The sequence below is a fragment of the Temnothorax nylanderi genome, unplaced genomic scaffold, assembly GCF_030848795.1.
Source record: "Temnothorax nylanderi isolate EJ_2023f unplaced genomic scaffold, tnyl_v1.0 TNYL_tig0024_pilon, whole genome shotgun sequence".
In the NCBI taxonomy this organism is placed as follows: Eukaryota; Metazoa; Arthropoda; class Insecta; order Hymenoptera; family Formicidae; genus Temnothorax; species Temnothorax nylanderi.
Window position 1 is genome coordinate 388,193 of NW_027249086.1, and position 18,298 is coordinate 406,490.

An 18,298-nucleotide genomic window follows, 5' to 3' on the forward strand; every position below is an offset into this window, starting at 1 on the left:
GTGAGAAATCGACTCTCGTTTTTGGAGCGCGATGAATTAGCGATTCGCCTAGAACGCACGATTGCCCCTCGTCAATGTCACACTTTGACCGAGTTTCTTTCGATCAGTTCACAGTTCTGTCACGACCTTAGATCTTAATCAGAACCTACCTGTTGAAGAGATCACAAGGTCTTTATCGATTAATCTAGGCATTTTTTATGCAGTTAAGAATTCGATATATGTTTGCGTCCATATAAATTTTTGAAGTATTATTATCATTGTTTTAATATTGTTTGATAATATCTGCATAATTTTAATAATTTCATGAAATAGATTATAAGGAAGGTTGCAAGAGTAAGGTATCGTATTCTCTCTAATCAACTTGATATTTATTTTAAAAATGTTATTTAATGACGATTTTTGTCCAATTACAAAGTATATAAACGATAATTGAGTGCCGCAATTCATATTCGATTTTAAGAAATTGACTAGACCGCGAGTTATAAACGTGTGTAATTTTATTCCTATTAAAGCGATGCTCGCTGCAATCGATCTCGTTTTTTCGCACATTTTCCGTTTGTAGTAAAAAAAGAGATATTGCGCAGTGGAAAGTGGAACACCTATGGGAGATGAGAAAAAGGGTTGGGTGTGTATTTCAAGAAAGTGGATGGTCATCGTCGTGGCGTTTATCGTGAAAGTGAACGGGAATACCGGCTTGCCCGGAATGGTTTCGATTTCATCGTCTAGAATCTTATTTTTTATACAGGAGAGAGATGGGGACACAGGCATTTCTCAGAATTCAATTTCTACTTGTTGACGCACATCAGCAATCTTTTTAAGCCTAAATTTGGCTACTTGTCTTTTGCAAGATATCAAGTTATACTTTTAAGTATTTTACTCGTGTAAACTACTTAACATTTTTTTACGATCTTATAATTATTTTCGGTTGTATAAATATAGTAAATCTCGCATATTTTACCGAAATATTTTATGACAGAGATAAAAACACTTTAAAGAAACATTTTTTTTACGTTTTAGCAGCAGAACTTTAAATCTATTTATTTAGTTTTGCCAAGTTTAAGTTATTTTCTAATTCGTAAATCGTCACACACATATGAGTATATAAAATAGCAATAGATGTTCTCCAACTGCCAAGCCGTCAGGTTGCCGTCCTGTGTTGCCAATGCGAGGTTAATGATCCAATTGCTAATAATTAACGTAGATTGAAAGCGGCACGTCCAAAGACCTCCGTCGTTTCCTTATTTACTGGCAACGACACTATCTCGTCGCCGGCTGCCGAGACAGATCGTAAAGATGCTTTCAAACGGCACCGCGGCACGGAAATTTCATACCTTTAATACGCTGCTTAATACGTTGAATCTGCTTACAATACAACAATCCTTTTATTATTGTTTTCTCGATTTTTTTTATCAGTCGCAAGCTTATAAAGATTATCCGAGATCATGCGAAAGTACACATCACGTTGGTCATCTCGGAAGGTAGAAAGTTTAATAACCCGATCCTCTGCCCGCCTTCGTCTGGATTATTAGTCGCCACACCGACAAAGAAATTCCATTCGTTAGATTATGTATATCATAACGCGAGCTTTTAGTGTGGGGATAAAGAAGCGGCTGGGAATGCAACTATAGAAAGAAACTGGGCAAGAGGTATAAGGTATAAAAAAGATCCATCGCCGGAAGGCTTAATCGCACCTTTGGTGCCGCGCCTTTTAGCGACGACATTTATTTTTAACGCGCCTTCGCCATCGTGGACAAGGCTTTGGGGAGCCAACAGAGAAGACCCGACGACAGTATCGAAAAAATGATAAATGTCCCTATTCGACGACTCGTCCGTGTCCCATTGCTAATGGGACCATCCTTATCATTTTTGCGAGAGTCGCCAACTTTTTATTTTATTTTTTTTTAACCGTTTGTAGGACAAAACCTTGGAGAGAATGAAAAATGAGCTATTTTATATTCTTCGTTCCTCCTTTTCTTGGAAGCTATTAGTTGGGTTTACAAAAGAAATAATAGGAAATTGTTATTCCTCGGTCATATATAAAAGATTCTTGCTTATTGTCAAATTCGATGATTCTCCAGCAGTTGCACGAATAAATAAATCACGACTGCAAATTTTACTATAAAACAGTTTAAAAATTATTTTATTGATATTTCGAGACATTTCGAAGAAAGTCAATTCGTGTTGAAGAATTTCTACAAATAATAACGACCGTTCGCAAGTGTTTAGCATCGTATGGTCTTTACAATCTCCGTTGCTAGGCTCGAAGGCGCAAAATGCGCGTCGTAAAGAGCGAGGCACAGTCGGTCGTCGGTCGAAACGCGCTGCGTAAAGGCACAGAGAGCCGCCCGGCGATGTTTCGCAGCGAGTTAGTTACAGTTAGTTCAATACGTGGTCTTTCACACATCGCACGTTTCGTTCAGTGAACGCATTCAGTTTTAAAGCTCGCTGGCGCATCGCGAGCTAGAGACCACCAAAGGATTAGAATTCTCACGAGAAGCACGCCGCGCCGCTGCATAATGGCTGTACGTGGATAATTTATAAGGCGATCACTCGTGACTAATCGCCCAAGCGTATGCACATCGAATAGACGCAACTTCACACGTAATCTTAGCGTCATGACACATAGAAAAACTTAAGCAGTAAGACTTAAACAGTAAGCAAATTAACCAATCGCGGTCAAGTATTCTTGAAAACTTAACATAGTTATTTGTCAATGTGCTTACTGCTTAAGTTTTTCTATGTGCCATGGCCCTTAGTCTGCACTCGCCAGTGGGACGCCTACTGTGACATTTTGGTTTTAAACTTTTCTGAAATTTTTGAAATTTTTTTTGACATGAAGAAAATATTTAAAAGATATTTATTTATATAATAAGTAGAAAAAGTAATTCTCTCTTTCAGATATATTTATTCTACTTTAATTTCTTATAATACAATATTACAATTCTTTATGATTTAGTTTTTATATATCTTTTTCAATGTTACCTAGTTTTCTTACTACGCGTTCAAGTATCAAAATTTAAGGCGATTTTCTCTACTTGCCAATTTTTTGGCGCTCGAGGCTCTACGTTAGCTAAATGCAGAATGCTGTTCGTGTCTGCTGGTCGATCCCGTGCATTAATCAAATTCGCGATCTCTCGACGAACGCCCTAGGAAATCGCGATGAAACGTTCTCACCGGCGCGGCGCGCTTTAACCTGGGACAGGAGAAAGTGCGTTTCGTGGTATACAAGCGCTCGCATATTTTGTGCGGGGAAGAAGGAGGAGGAGGAAGAGGAGGAGGAGGAAGCACGAGATTTTTTCCTTCTGATTCTTTGATCTAGATGAAGTTGACAACCTTTCTAATGACCACTCTCGTGACATATCAGTTTTATAGCCTTCCACGACAGGTCCGCTATGAGTCCTGACGTGATTAGGATTTCTTTCACATACAGAGCGTAGATTCTTTAATCCGAATCTTGAAATGTAGGATCACCCTGTAAGATACAATAGAATTCCATTAGAAATTCATTTATCGATATTGCGAATCGAAGACAAGATTCTATCGAATGATGCAGCGATAAACAGATCTTATATCCCGGATCTATAAATCTTTGCTTTCTCACAAATTTCTCTTCCGGTTTCTCTGCAGCAATATTTCTCGATACCAATGATGTATCGTATCATACATCATCGTACGTTTTGTATGTAGATCTCTGATTCTACGGCGTAATCTTGTTTTGCAGATCCCACGTTTTCGTTTCCAGCTAGGCGTTTGTTGGACAGAGATTTCCCGATATGCGAGTTGGAGAAAAACTCGTACGGCTCCTACAAAGTAGTCCAGGCATGGTTAATCGTCAGCGATATCGTTGGCATTGGTTGCACACGCCCATGTTACCATTGTATGCGATCGAACATTGCGCTCGCGATAATCCCGTACGGAATTCGCATTGCATTGGCGGCGAAACGATCTTTGCAAGGGTGACAAGACGCACAGGATTAAATTATATAAATAATTTCCGCAAGCAACCGGCAACATGATCTTTAAAAATCTGCCTATTTATGATATATCTTAAATTAAGAAATAATTTTTGTAGAAGAAAAGAAATAGTATAATAGATATGTTTAAAACTTAAAGATAAATTAAAAGATTAGATTATTCACACTTTTTGTTTTTTTTTATTTATTTCACTTTTTATTTCATTAATTAAATGAAAAAATGGCATTATTATATTTTTGAAACAAAAGAATAAAGAAGTTTAGATTTAGCTTAAAGAAGACAGCAGGAAAGAAGGTAGAAGATATTTGGATCTATTTTTTAATTTACTTTATGAAGCAATAATTTATCTTCTACGAGTGCATCGCTTCTCATGATGTAATGAATTCAAGAAGTGCCACAAGCATTCTCATGCTACACGATTTCCGCCGCCCATGTCGTGTTACATTCCGGGTACATACGTCATACGTGCATCATCGTTCGCGTTTTCTCCCGTTGCTTTCCGCATCGCGGCTCACTCCTCCCGACAGGCTCTGCCGGGTAGAGAAGGGCGACTCTTCGATGGTGAGATCGAGCGAGGCGGCCTTACAACATTATTAAAGCGCAAGTAAAAGCCGCCGGTCGTGCAGAAAGGGACGGCCGGCCGGAAAGAGAGAGACTTTTTTTTCGAGGAACGCGAATCTACTTTCTCCGATGCGTGTCCACATGGCGAACGGCTACGAAGACGAGCGTCGTCGCTCAGAATCGTTGTTTAATTCGGCAGTGAAGCGTTAAGGAAGCGTACATCCGGTGCACGTGGGTGCCGTAAGTCTGGGTTATGAATCCGAGAGGATCGGCAGTCGTCACGTGTGGCAAGGAGAAATGTTTTTTTGTCTTTCGCGATACCGCTAAATGATATGAACTCAAAATAACTCTGTGGTTTTCTAATAATTAGTTTAGTATTTCTTTCAAGATCATATTAACACGAACGCCAAGCATTTATGTTCGATAATCGTCGAAAAATTGTTCAAAATTACAACTTTCGATTTTTTAAATCTTATATCTTAATTATATCTTGCAATTATATTTATACATAATGTGTCTTATGAAGTGTCGTATCTTGACAAACTTGATTCTATGAAATTACGACGTCGTATCACTCGGCAATGATTAGGTTTGATCGGCGTGTTTAATAATATGTTGCGAATACTTGTGATCGACAAGTTATGTCTCTTCCATTAGCAAAGAGTGACAACTAAAGGCGACAAAAATGATTGGATTTACCGTAATCTGATGATTATAGCTGACTATTCTTTCATCGTGTTGTAACGGGAAGAGAGCTATTTATCGTCTTGATGGCGTATACAGCGTTTAATTAATTGCTCCGGTGAGATATCGGGACGAAACGCTCGATTAACATAAATAAATAAAATGCGAGAGGACTTTCGGTCGTGAGCGGATACCAGACGAATCAACATATAGAAAGCATCAATGCTGGAGGTGCGGGTTGTATGATCTCGTTTATCGATCGTCAATCATTCAGGAAAAAAAACGAAGAAAGGGCGGGAGGAAGAGAGAAAGAATACGAGACTAGTGACCGTCCTGGCAACTATAAAATAATAATGGGATAAACGCATACATATGTGCATAGTAGGCTGCCTAATAACGCGCCGAGATTCGACCTGCTTTTTTTGGGTACGCCCTCCGCTCGCATACTCGTCGTCGTCCTAGATGGGCGGCAGGTCCGAAGGGACGGGCATGCGCGTGCGACGTATAATTAAAACCGCCTCCGAGGAATGCGCATCCGCGTATCCGCGCGACGGAGAAAAGCAGCACGAGCGAAAAATCGGCCACGGTGTCCGTCGTAATATCCATGCCGGTCGAGATTATCGATAATCGAATGTCCATCACTATTCAGAGGATAGAAGAGCTGCGGCCGTCGCTTTGGTCTTCGGTCGCTCATACACGTAGGCCAGTCAAATTAGACATTTGAGCTCGGAAGTGAAGCGGTATCAGTGAAACCTTTTTAGGGTTGTTGGGGGGATGTAGAAGAGCTTATTTCTGAGTTTTCGGGTTAATCGGACCGATGGGTTTTTAAGGGGGGGAGGGGGAATGAAAAATTTCGTTTTTTCGCAATAACTCGGCGAATTTTGACCGTACATGATTGACTAACCCCTCATTTTGTAGCTCTTTTAAAGCCCTACAATTCATTTCGTGAAGACCCTAACTTAAAATCAAGATTTGTCGAGTTCTAGCCGGTGAAAGTGGGAAAAAATGTATTTTGTCGCGGTTTTTTGCGTTTATCTCGTTTCCATTAATAGATAGAAATGTGCCGCCACTGACAAAGTTGTAGGGCTTGAAGAGACCTACAAAATGAGGGGTCAGTCGTTCAGATTCGTTAAAAATAATATAAGTTAATTCGCTGTTTGACTCGAATCTTCGTTTCGCGAGATGCTGGCTAGGGAAGCACTCGATCTCGGATTTATCTCAGATCTTGTCATTAAAATCAAGATCGCGGGTTGCGTTATACATCATACACATGTATACGAGATCGCGGCTGAATCAAACGCGCACTGCGTGTGTTTTTTCCTGCATGGGAGCCCGTTTAATTGATAATTTTACAGCCGATTAATTTACTTGATCGTCTAATCGTTAGTTTACGCGACTTTATAACCAGATCCGCTCGTGCGGTCGAGACATTTAACGTGGCGTTTACGTCGAATTTAACGCGATTTCCGGGATTAATCGGGACCGCGATCGCGGTTCTGCGTAATTATTTTATTAATTATTTTCCTTGCCGTTCACGGCGAGAGTAAATGACGCAGCATGACGATATCCGACCGCGTACGTATACATAATTCATGATCGCTCGAGACATAGACACACTTCCTCTACCCTCGACAGCCTCGAAAACGAATGGGTCACCCTGTACCTATCCTATCGTCGGTCGGCGCGTATAATGCGATGCATAAATGCATAGAGGCACGCACTGCGTGCGCGCTTAACATAGATACGTATCTGACAATAAGAAACGCATCGACACGCCGACGCATCGCATCGTGACGCCCGAGAACGACGTGACGATGCAGCACACGTATCGTTGCTTCTACATGCATCACACAAACACAAACACACGCATTCCCTTTTTCATTTCACGCCGGGTATCATCTCTCTTCTCGATTCGAGCCAAGTGACTTATCGATACGTAATGCGTGATACAGTCGGACGAGAGATCGATAAAAATTCGTTGCATAGAATATGTGACATTCTCTACCATAGGAAGAATCGCTTGCCGCGATAAGTGTTTTAATTATATATCCACTTTAAGCCTCTCTTATACATCATACTGAGGCGACTTAAATATAATTGCTGTTTTATATGCAAAATATATATATGAGTTTTCTCATTAATAGTTAATGAATATAACGACATGACCATCAAATAAAGTCATCACTCAATTTAGGAAAAAACGTATAATTACATATGTATGTACGAACCGAATATACATATATGTAAATATTATATTAATTTTATAGGATCAAAGGATTATTAATTACTGTAAATTAGAAGAGTAGTTGGACGATGCTAATGTTTTAAAATTCTACCTCTGGAAAGTCTAGTTTTCTCTGAGACGAAGATCTGATCTTCTCTTCAGAAATTGCCTCATCCACATACCTTATCGCTTGTTTTATAGCTCAACATGCCGTCGTTCTCCTAATCTTTTAGGCTCGGATAAGAATGGGTCGTTGACCTGTTCCAGCGACTGAGTTAAACTCAATTTCGATGTTCTCTAATCCGAGTTCAGTTTTTTTTTTTAATTAATCTAATAGTTCATTTATCATGTACGCGAAGTAATTTATTTATGTCACGCTATGTGCTTCTATATTTAAACTTTATGTAATAATTTCAAATTCAAGTAAAGGAGGTAAAATAAATTTAGATTTATTAATTAAAATCCTTCTAAATATCATAGCAGTTCACGCATTAGCTAAAAATACGTGATTTCATTATTCCATAAAATCGCGTACATTTTCTTGCTTATAAAGAATCACCGATAGGTACATTCCAATTCAGCGTTAAGATATTTCGAGCGAAAAGGCACTCTCGATCTTCTCTCGCATTTTCCGTGCCTTCATTCTCGAGTTCGCATTGTGCGAAGAGAACGTTGCAGTCTACGTGCCTTTGAAATTTGAAGTATGCTCGCGAGATCGGCGTACAATTTATCGCGATAATTGTTGGCCGGCCGCTGCGTTAAAGCCAGGAGAGCTCTGCTTTCCTGTGATAGCGCACGTAGAGACGTAGCAATTAAACCGGAACAAATTGGTTGTTAGGAATTGAGCTCTCTCGTGCACTGCGCGCGGCAGCGCGGCGGCAGTTTTATTGTGATTACACGGTGCCTCCGATAGATACGTATTCGTAGCTCGGAGGCAAGCTGATTGACTCTCGTCGATAATTTCCATCCGCCTGCGTGGCCTGGAAGACCTTGCCATTAAAGGGCCTTGGAGGAACGCTGCATCCCGTCCGTCACTCTTTTGCGTACCTCACATACGCAAAACCACGAGCTCATCCTTCCTCCACGCGCGCGCGCGCGCGCGCGCGCGGTGCTTCTTGCTCCAAAACCGTGTAATACAATTTCACGAAGCGCGGCACGTTTATTAAGGCGAAATTAATTACTACGTGCCAGATGTATCGCGCTATTCTTTCCGCGGACCGGTTTATTTCCATTTTATTATCGCGCCCGCGAAGAGAGCATCCGCATATCGAGTAGCCGCGGAGGAGTTTCTCCCTCTTGTCTCTCCCTCTTTGTCTATAACTGTATCATAAGCCGATTAATATTAAAGCCCTTAGAATGACTTATGCGAATGTGGGCCGCGTGGAATTTACATTACCGGCTTTGCTAGCTACCGTAACGTTATCGACGACCTGCCGACCGCCTTTGTGTTGTGTGTGCATGGAAGTCTTGAGGATTACCAAGCTCATTCATATCGAATGTGCTTCTTTGGATGATGTCCTGATTGGGCATAATGCTGCGTCATAAGTCAACAGATAAATATACGCTCCTCTCGAGGACGTGGTCTGGCCTCGAACCGTTTAGGGTCTTTGACATCATCGAGCTACAAATGTTCCTGACAATCGGTCAGAATACTTGGAGAGTGCGCCGTCAGCGAAATAACTATTTCCGTCCCTAACCGTCGAGAAAATTACCGGATTCAATGAAATGTAATGGATATTCAGACAAAATTGTCTTTCTCGCAACGAGAAGCAGGGACAAACTTACTTTATTAACTGCAGCAATAAAATATTTTATATATTTTTTGTCCTCCAAAGAAAGATCATCACTGAATAAATGCGTCAGTTATGGCTAATACGATCAATTACATTTTTAGTTTATTTTGTCACTCATATTTAATTTATGATCTTTTGCTTATTGTTTTGCGTATCATTAACTATCATATTAAATATAAGTTTGAACACTAGTATAATGTAATATTAGTGAAGCGCTAAATATAAATCACATTTTAACTGTGATAAATTCAACAATCCCGAATAATTTTGCGAACGTATCATAGTAACAATGCTCCAGCGGCAGTTATTGAATCGCAAGTGTGCGAAAGTATTCTTACGATAACATAAAGTATATAAGCTACGTATGAAGGCTTTGGGTTAAGTGACAGGTGATGGAAGCGACAGATCGAAAATAATGAATCGAAAAGGAGCGTATATCGCGCCTCGAACTCAAGTCATCTCTCTTCATACATTATACATGGTCCCCCTTCCCCCGTTCTCTTCCTTGTATATGTTGGTCATTGTATTTTAAAAGCCAATTCTACCGCGCCCTTTTTGCTTCCTTTCAGATCCGCGGGGTACTCGAAAATTGGGACAGCGGTGCCTTCAAGTCGAGTGAGTATGCACATATACATGGAGTTTCTTAGCTATCGTTGCGCGATTATCGATTACGATGCCAAGCGACCTTAACGAGTTTATTATGCCCCGCGAGAGAACGGCCCGAGACAAGCAGTTCTCGGCTCTGCACATCTTAGGAAACTGCATGGTAAAGTGGAACTTATCAAGGGCGACCGTGCGCCCTTCCCTTCGATAATCGCGCGCGCGTCGAGTATCTTGTCCTTTCGTTTCTTTCTTCTTCTTTTTCTTTTACGTTTCCTGATAATCGCGCGTGATAAACGGCGAGAGCGATCAACAGGGGCTGTTGCGCCTTGCTTAAAGAAAACGCGCTAATTAAGCGGTACCCCCCCCCCCCCCCCGACCGAGATTTGCCATGCTTTATGCATTAGGCGAGTCGGATGAATCGTTCTCGACTAGCTCGCGCTCCGCTGCCGAGTACTCTTCATCTCGCGTTGCCGCTATTACCGTGAAATGACTATCACCGGCCATTTCGAATTTACATTAATACGACCGCCGGTCCTTTATCGTGCGGGACGACGACGGCGAATCGTAAATCGGCGCCGCGGCTCGTGTGTACATTCCGCGAAGGGAATTTATTCGTGCCGTTCGAGTGTTATCTCGAAACACGATACCGCGTATATTTTTTCACGCCCGCCTGGCCGTGACTCACGCGTGCGAGCGAGCATTTTTTACACGCGGCAGCCGCCCTCCCGAGGGTGTAATTGCGCGATGTCAATTCGTGGCGCGTACGTACTTGGGCAGGCCTATGGACTACCGTAAATTCGCGATGCGTTGAATCTGCGAATTACACGGTGCAGGCCACATTTCACGGCGGGAAACGGAACGCGGGCAAAAATGTTAATTTCGAAAGTAAATCATTTTCCAATACAAAAAAAAAGGAAAGAGAGACGAGGGTATCTTCGTCCGCGAAAAACAGACGGAACAAAATGGAGGTATGTATTAATAATTCCGATTTGATTTTAATTTCCTTTTTAGCGCCACGGTTTACTTCGCTGCACGCGATACACTATTTTATTTTCTGCTTTGCGTTTACCGCATCGCATTTATGCGCGCGTTGGACGGTACTGTTAATTACGGAGGAGAACGTAAAACCTTCCGCCGCGCCGGGTGATATGACAAGCGCAATTATTTTACGGCCGGCGAAAGATAGTCTCATGTAATTTAATAACGGAATTCGGTGCTTTTTCCATACGCCGCGGTACAGACAGATTTTAATTATGGCGGTGTACGCTGTCAACAGGAGACTTATTCCCTGGCCCGTTTTGGAACTCTTACTGGGAATACTTGGAGAAGTACAGCGAGGCTAGGAGGACACTGGACGAGCTGAGGGCAATCGAGGACCCCTTACTGCACTTTCTCAGTCTTAGACAGGCGGCCGCGAGGCACTCGCCCTTGTCCTTACTTCTTCTACCGGTGAGTTATCAATAATACCATGAACTTATCTATATAATAGTCTTTCGTCTTACCAACAAAAATATTTCGATGCTAAGATTAATTCATTGATAAGCGAGAACATTGATAAGATCACCATATTTACCGCGTGAAATGTTGAGTTCGCAAGCAATTCAATGTTCGAATTTCTTTTAACTAAAAAGATGATTTTTTGAGATTATTAAAAGTTCAGTTTACATTTATGAAATGTCAAAGGAGGTCCAAGGAAAGATTGATTTTATCCGTGCTCGCGCGTCCATAACGTTGTAAATCACGTCACTATTGCTGGCTTAATCGATACCACGCGTGTTTTATTCCATCCTGTAATATACGCCTACGTTTACGTTTGACTAATAAAGATTCGGCTTCATAAATGGTAATTGCAAGCATTGCCTTTGGTTAGTCTGAATCTTGGATACCGCGCGACTGAAGTATTATACTGTATATAAGAAAGTATGTGTCGAGGGAGAGCTCGGGGGGAGGGCCGGTTGAGAATAGTGAAATGAATCTCACGAGAGAAAGGTGGAATTCCCCTCTCGAGAGGAGATACGTCGTCTAATTAATCGTGCCGTCATTAAGTCTGATTACATTAATTTGTTTCACGAGCCTTTCAAGTGCCGAATATCGCGAATCTCCCTTCTTCCTTAGGAGAACCGTGAATTAAATTGCGGTTGACGCGCGCGGATCTCACTAGACGGCTGAATTGCTTGACGAAGCCGGAAATCGAGTTCTCGTGAGACGTAAAAGCTATCGCGAGTTTCGTATTCTCACTTCTGGACACTTGACTCTTCAGTGAAAGTCTTATCTCGTACCGCTGACGCAACGGTGCGCGAGAGAGCATCATCTTCGCTTTAACCTTTCGAGATTTTCATATGCGAGCGCGCAATGAGAGCTATTCATTTCCTCGATTGCTTCACAATACGATCAATTTACAATACAGTTTATTTTTTTTTGCGAACCAAAGATATCAGGTATGAATAAATGAACAAAACACCGGTTAATCCGATAAAGACGAAGAACTTTCTGTATATATGTATGATTAGCCGAAGCAATAAGCGCTTCACCTTTTCATCTAGATGTTTCGAACTGATTGAAAGTGTGGTTTAAATTAATTCTACCAATAAGCTGATTGTGTAAAAAAATTGAAAAGGAAAAAAGAAATTTGAGACGCTTGCCGTACATCAGTAAGAAGCAACGCGTGTGCGAGATGAGCTATATGACAGGCTTATAACGGGTGTAATGATCGGAGGTCCGGAACGTACCGATGGAATCGGCGGCCGCGACTTTAACACCCGTTGAAATATAGACTTGGGTCTTGTAAGTCACGCAGGTACGCAGAGAAGAACCTGCGTGTACCTACCCACCTCTAATGCGTATATGACGTTGATAAGTGTCGGCAAATACGCTTTCGTTATTGGGCACATTGTTATCTAAATTTGAAATCCAGTAACCTCAAGCGCCGTCTTTACCGCACCAGGTAAGCCTTTTAATTGCCTCATAACGAAGTTTTGCAATTATTGATAATAGGATATACCGGTTTGCTTATTATCTCCTTACTCTCGCTTCACGGCTTAGCAAATAGATTTTGCAGACTTGCGAAATCTTTCTGCAAACGAGTTTCGAGTAACGCGAGCCTTCTGCGCTTCGCGCATTTGTGATTCGACGTGTGTTCGCGCGTCGTCGTTAAGCGAGGAACGTTTAGATGCGGAACGTTCAATGAGATGTTAGGTTATCAGATTCGCCGAGCCGAGAATGTTAACTGTGAAATTTCACCTGACCATTTCTGCACCTGTAATCGCGACGGCAAGCTACTAGTGTCCTGCCTACGCCGAGCGTCCGACAGATTACGAGATGCCCTGTTACACGTGGGTGTCCGCAACGGTCCGCGGTATCCGTTTGTAGTACAGGTATATGAGGTTTATGCCGCGTTCGCGTTGATACGTTATTACGTTATTTACTTATATCGTCGCGAAGTCTGGGGAATAGCGGCAGGCATACGTAAGAAATTGCGGTACGTCGTTACGAAACGCTGATCTTGATCTCCCGAGCACCTACGCGCGAAACGATGTACCGGCTTATTACAGCTATCCGCTATGTAATACATAAATCACGCACGCCCGAGTGTTTGGAATACTTTCCGGAAAAATATTTTTCTTTTCGTGACCCACTAACGCCCACGACCATCTTGCGCGATAATTTCTTCTTGGCAGGTGGTTAAGTAAATATACTAGTATTATAAATTTGCTCAAGGTATCATCATATTTTATTAGAAATTTTTTGAAATTGGAAAGTTGAATTTAATTAATACAGTACTTTGATTACATATACGAAGAGAGTCGCGTATAATTTCTTTCAAATAAAACATTTTTATTTATTTTAAAGATAATGCAAACACACAATACCTCGTATAATTGTGTGTATTTAGGGCTTTCTATTTTTCTTCATATTTCTGCCGTACATGAAACGATATTTTCCTAAAAGACGTAGACAAATTTAAATCTCGATTTTGGAAATGTAGCACAAATGCGTCGTTATTCGTCGTAGACACAGTTACGCAGCATTCGGTATGCATCTACGTGTGTATGTATGACTCTTGCAGAACCAGTCATTGTTTCTCTTTTGTACTTTAGCGAGTTGCAGAACGACGAGTGATTTACGAGGTGCACTCGTCCTACCGCGGTAATATATGCCTCGCCGAGGGGAAGTAAAGGAGAGATAATTTTGCAAGAGAAGTAGCCTTAAGAACACGCTCTGAATGCTTTAAAGTCCAAATTGATTTTCCAATTTTCTTCCACCCCGTTGCTCCTGATTTTGACAGTTGATTGAAGATCCTTTTACAAGATAACTTTTTTCAATTCTTATTTTTTTAATTATTATCTTAATTATGCTACATTAATTAATTTATTATTAAATAAAATATTAGTAAATTTTTATTTAAAATTACTAGTTTAAAATTCTCTATACGTTTTTGCAAATATTCGATAATTTATCATTTCGCATACCAATATATCTGTCTGTCCGTTGCGATTAATTTCATCCTTGATGAAGAATCCAAGTAAAACCGCTTGTTGCTTCACCGTTCTCCATGAATCGGTGCGTAGCGACAATCACCATAGATCTCTTATCTTCCTTATGTTCTTTTGTGTTTCTCAATTTTATTATCAAATTAATCTAATTTATTTTTCTACGCACTTGAAAGCCTCCAGCAAAATTCTCATTGTCGTTATCGCGATTATAATATCCGGTGCTTGACCAAACCGAAATTTTATACCAACGAAGGGAGGGAGATTTAGAGGAACGTTCATTTTGTCGCGTGGGATGCAGAGTCGTACGTGAACTTCAGTTAACCGTAAACTATGCGTGTACTGAGAGGAACTTGCGACGTAAGTCTGAGAAGGTTGAATATGCCAAGCGTTGATAACGGTTTCCTCGGTTCGCGCAATATATATATGCGCTTGTACGCGCAACAGGTCGTGATTCTGTACGTCCTGTCACGAGGATGATGAATGACCTCGCGTCGTCATCGATGATCATCGCGCCGCGGCAATCTGATGTAAGTCGACAGGTCGAACTTTGCCCTTTCCTTGCGGTCGAATCCTGGCTCGTGCGCAGCAACATATGTTAAGACGCGAATACGCGAATTATATGAATTTGTATATGCGTGCCATTGTGGGGCGAGTACTGGTTGGAAAATATTTCTGATCTTAAAATGTATGCGTGGAACTTATGAGGGATCCGCTCAGAAAGGATCTAATAAGTATAGAAGGATAGAAGAGTTTATATAAATGTTAAAGATTTATTTTCCTGAAAAGCAATGTGGAATCAAGAATCAAAACATGATTTATCGGTAGAAAATTAATGAAAACTTCTATAAACAAGTTTGTGCTCTTCTTGTTGGTCTGTGAAATTAACGAAAGAGTCCCCAGAATTTATCGAGAAGAAATATCATTCCCTGAAATGCGAATTCTGTCAAACGAGGTCTTGAGTTGTTCAATCGCAACATTTTTCTATTAATTAATTAGAAATGATATTTCAAGACTTAATAAGTTCCATGGAATAACCATATCACCATGAATATCGCAATTACACGTACTCTATATAAAATATGTATGTAAAAGGAATACGCAAAATGGGATCTTCGAGGAAATTTCTTGCACCGACCGATTATCGTTGACATCAGTTTTTTGCCATGCCACGCCGAGCAAAGTTGAAAATAATTAAGAAAATAAGGGCACGCGGTATCTATTCCGTCAACGATAAAACGACGATATGATCGCCCTATCAATTAATTCCACGGGGATAATTGGCAGATACACGAGGAACGTGCACACAAAGTCATTTATTTGACGGCAGCGCAGGCAACATTCTCTCTCATATCGAGAGTCAGATCCCAGCGACTCGCTCGGGCATCGATAAGACGATTTGATGTGCGATAAGTCGCGGCAATATAATAGACGTATAGCAGTATAGCATACCTACCTATGTACGCTTCTCTCGTCTCGAAAGAGAGACGCGCGCAGCGTGTGATAGTGTCAACAGTGAAAACCGGCCGCAAGTTAACCGTGAAGAATCTGGTTTGTCGCAGCAAACCACAGCCGCCGCGATTACGCAGCCCTGATGACGAATACGCGACGCTGCGGCGCGAATAAACGCGTGACCGTTCGCGATTACAACTAATTAAAATGCAGTCTCGACTGTCCGCTCGGCAGATCGCAAAATAAACGCGAACAGCAATTTATAATATTTGGCAAAAAAATCGTCATTCAATTGCAAATGAGTGATTTTATGTAAAGCAGATATATCACAAATCAAAAGCATCGGACACCTATCGTTTTATTCGCATAATTACAAGTCTTGCCTGGCAAAATGGTTGTTTGTTAATGCTATTTCTGTTTTTATATGTAATAAGTACGCGTCGATATATATCTTGGTTTAATTAAATCGAAACTTTTTAGTTCGTTAATAAGCGATCGAGACATCAACTTCGTTTTACCTTCATAACACGCGACATTCCGCACGCATTAAAACAATCAACACACACACACACACACACACACACACACACACGCACACACACACCCAATCTTTGGCAATCAATCTTCATCAATTTGATCCGTAACGGATGACGGGGCGGCAACAAATGTTTGCCACTCATCGGACTGTGCTTCGTTGAATCGCGAAAAGTTGCGAAACCAGTTTTTCGAATTCGAGGAATCGTGAATCTCTCGCGCGCACGATAAAGAACAGATTTAAGTGGAAGGAGATGAAGAGAAGAAGCGAGCCGAAGAGACACACACGGCGAAGAGAAGACCCGCAGCGATGCAGCGCACTTCAAAGGTCTTCTCCTCTTCTTCTCGATGTCCTCTCTCCTTTTTCCGACGGTCACTCTCGCGTTCGATTCGCGGTATCGTGTCTAGCCTCGATCGAATCGAGGATGCGCGTCTTATAAATCAGCCGAGTTTCGCTACGCGACACGCGATGTGGTCTAACTTCGCCGTTGTAAAAGACATCTCTCAGCGGTCGCGAGAAACTCGGCAATTAATCACGACCCGCGAGAAATAACGTGCCAAGGACTTATTACATGCGTTCAATTTGCGAAGTTACGACTTTGCATATAAATTTACCGCGCTGATGGCATTTTCTACCTGTACAACGTCCGTACGTCGTACTTCAAAACTGGAGTAACACGACGGTTTCAATATTAGATAATCGTAATCGAGCAGTTTATGTAAATACGATAATATAAATCGTAGCGATCACAAATCAAGAGACGTCACTCGTGATTCGAAATCAGGTTGCCTTCCTGGTTAGGAAGTTCACGTTAGTTAAAGCTAATTAGATTTAAAAGTTCAGTATGACATTAATTTTGATTAATTAAGCTCTTGTTAAGAACTTGATCAATCAAAATAAATAGCGATCAAGAACAATGTAAAATATAATAAAATTAATAAAATTTAAATTAAATTGAATTTTCCAATTAAAGTAATTGTTTCAAATTTTTAAAAGAGTGATTGTCTTTTTATATTCTTCGATGTTCTTATTACATAACTTTTAATTAAAAATAGAATGCTTATAAAAGTACTTTGCGACTATTTCCGGTGCTCAGGGCAAGCCCATTGATTCTAGTGCAGCGAGATGAAAGACGAATGTACCACTTGTGTGGTCTAGTGACACGTCTATTAGCCCATTGACTTCCATCATCACGGAGGTGATGATGGACGACCTCTTCAGGTGCTGAAGACTGGAAAGAAGTCGTTTCGCCACGATCGATCGATCGCGAAAGCCGCGGACGTTTCTCGATCGTGCCGGCGCATAGGAAGTAATCGCCGCTTCGCCATAAATAACGCAACGAAAGCTATTAGTCATAGTTTGCGGCCGTGCGAGTGGCTGCAGCATGAACGTGGCTTAATCGATCCGCACGTAAAATCTTATCGCGTATCGAGATCGTCCGTAACGTAAGTATTTTTTTTACTTATATCGAAAAGATAAAAACGAACAATTTTTTTTTCTTCTCTTACGAGCGAGGATGAAAAACCGGAAGATTTGTATTCTTGTCCTTAACGAGTCGGCGAGTCAAGATGTGCACTCGCAAAGAATTTGCATACTTGATTTGCATCCAGGCAAAGAAAAACGTTACATAAATTATATTAATAGGTTTACTCAAGAATGATATTTTTAAATTTATTTTTATTGTACGTTTATATGTAGGTATAAATAAAATTATGACATAGTAGATCATGTAGAAATATATACATATATTACATTTCAAGTATGAGTTATATAAGAAATTCCATGTAACGCGCGCTTTTGATAATTGATGGATAGAATAACAGGTGAAAATGTTGTATAGTACTTTTACAGGCTGCTCTATGATTTTCCAATTACCCCTAAGAGATTAATTCGCAATAATAATAATGCTGTATCTAGCCGTAATGAGGAATGCACGCGCGAATATTCTTCGCGTTCTCGCGATGAATGCATTCTGAGACAC

At 40.9% G+C, this 18,298-nt stretch overlaps 1 protein-coding gene across 1 annotated transcript in view; it reads left to right on the forward strand.

Annotated features, from left to right (window-relative positions):
- LOC139769709 (rho GTPase-activating protein 20) overlaps positions 1-18,298 on the forward strand; it is a 185,738-nt gene that overhangs the window by 44,607 nt on the left and 122,833 nt on the right. Inside the window, exons 4-5 of the mRNA XM_071701000.1 lie at positions 9,807-9,852; positions 11,117-11,289. Of these exons, the coding sequence (XP_071557101.1) occupies positions 9,807-9,852; positions 11,117-11,289 (219 nt within the window). The remainder of the gene's footprint in view (positions 1-9,806; positions 9,853-11,116; positions 11,290-18,298) is intronic.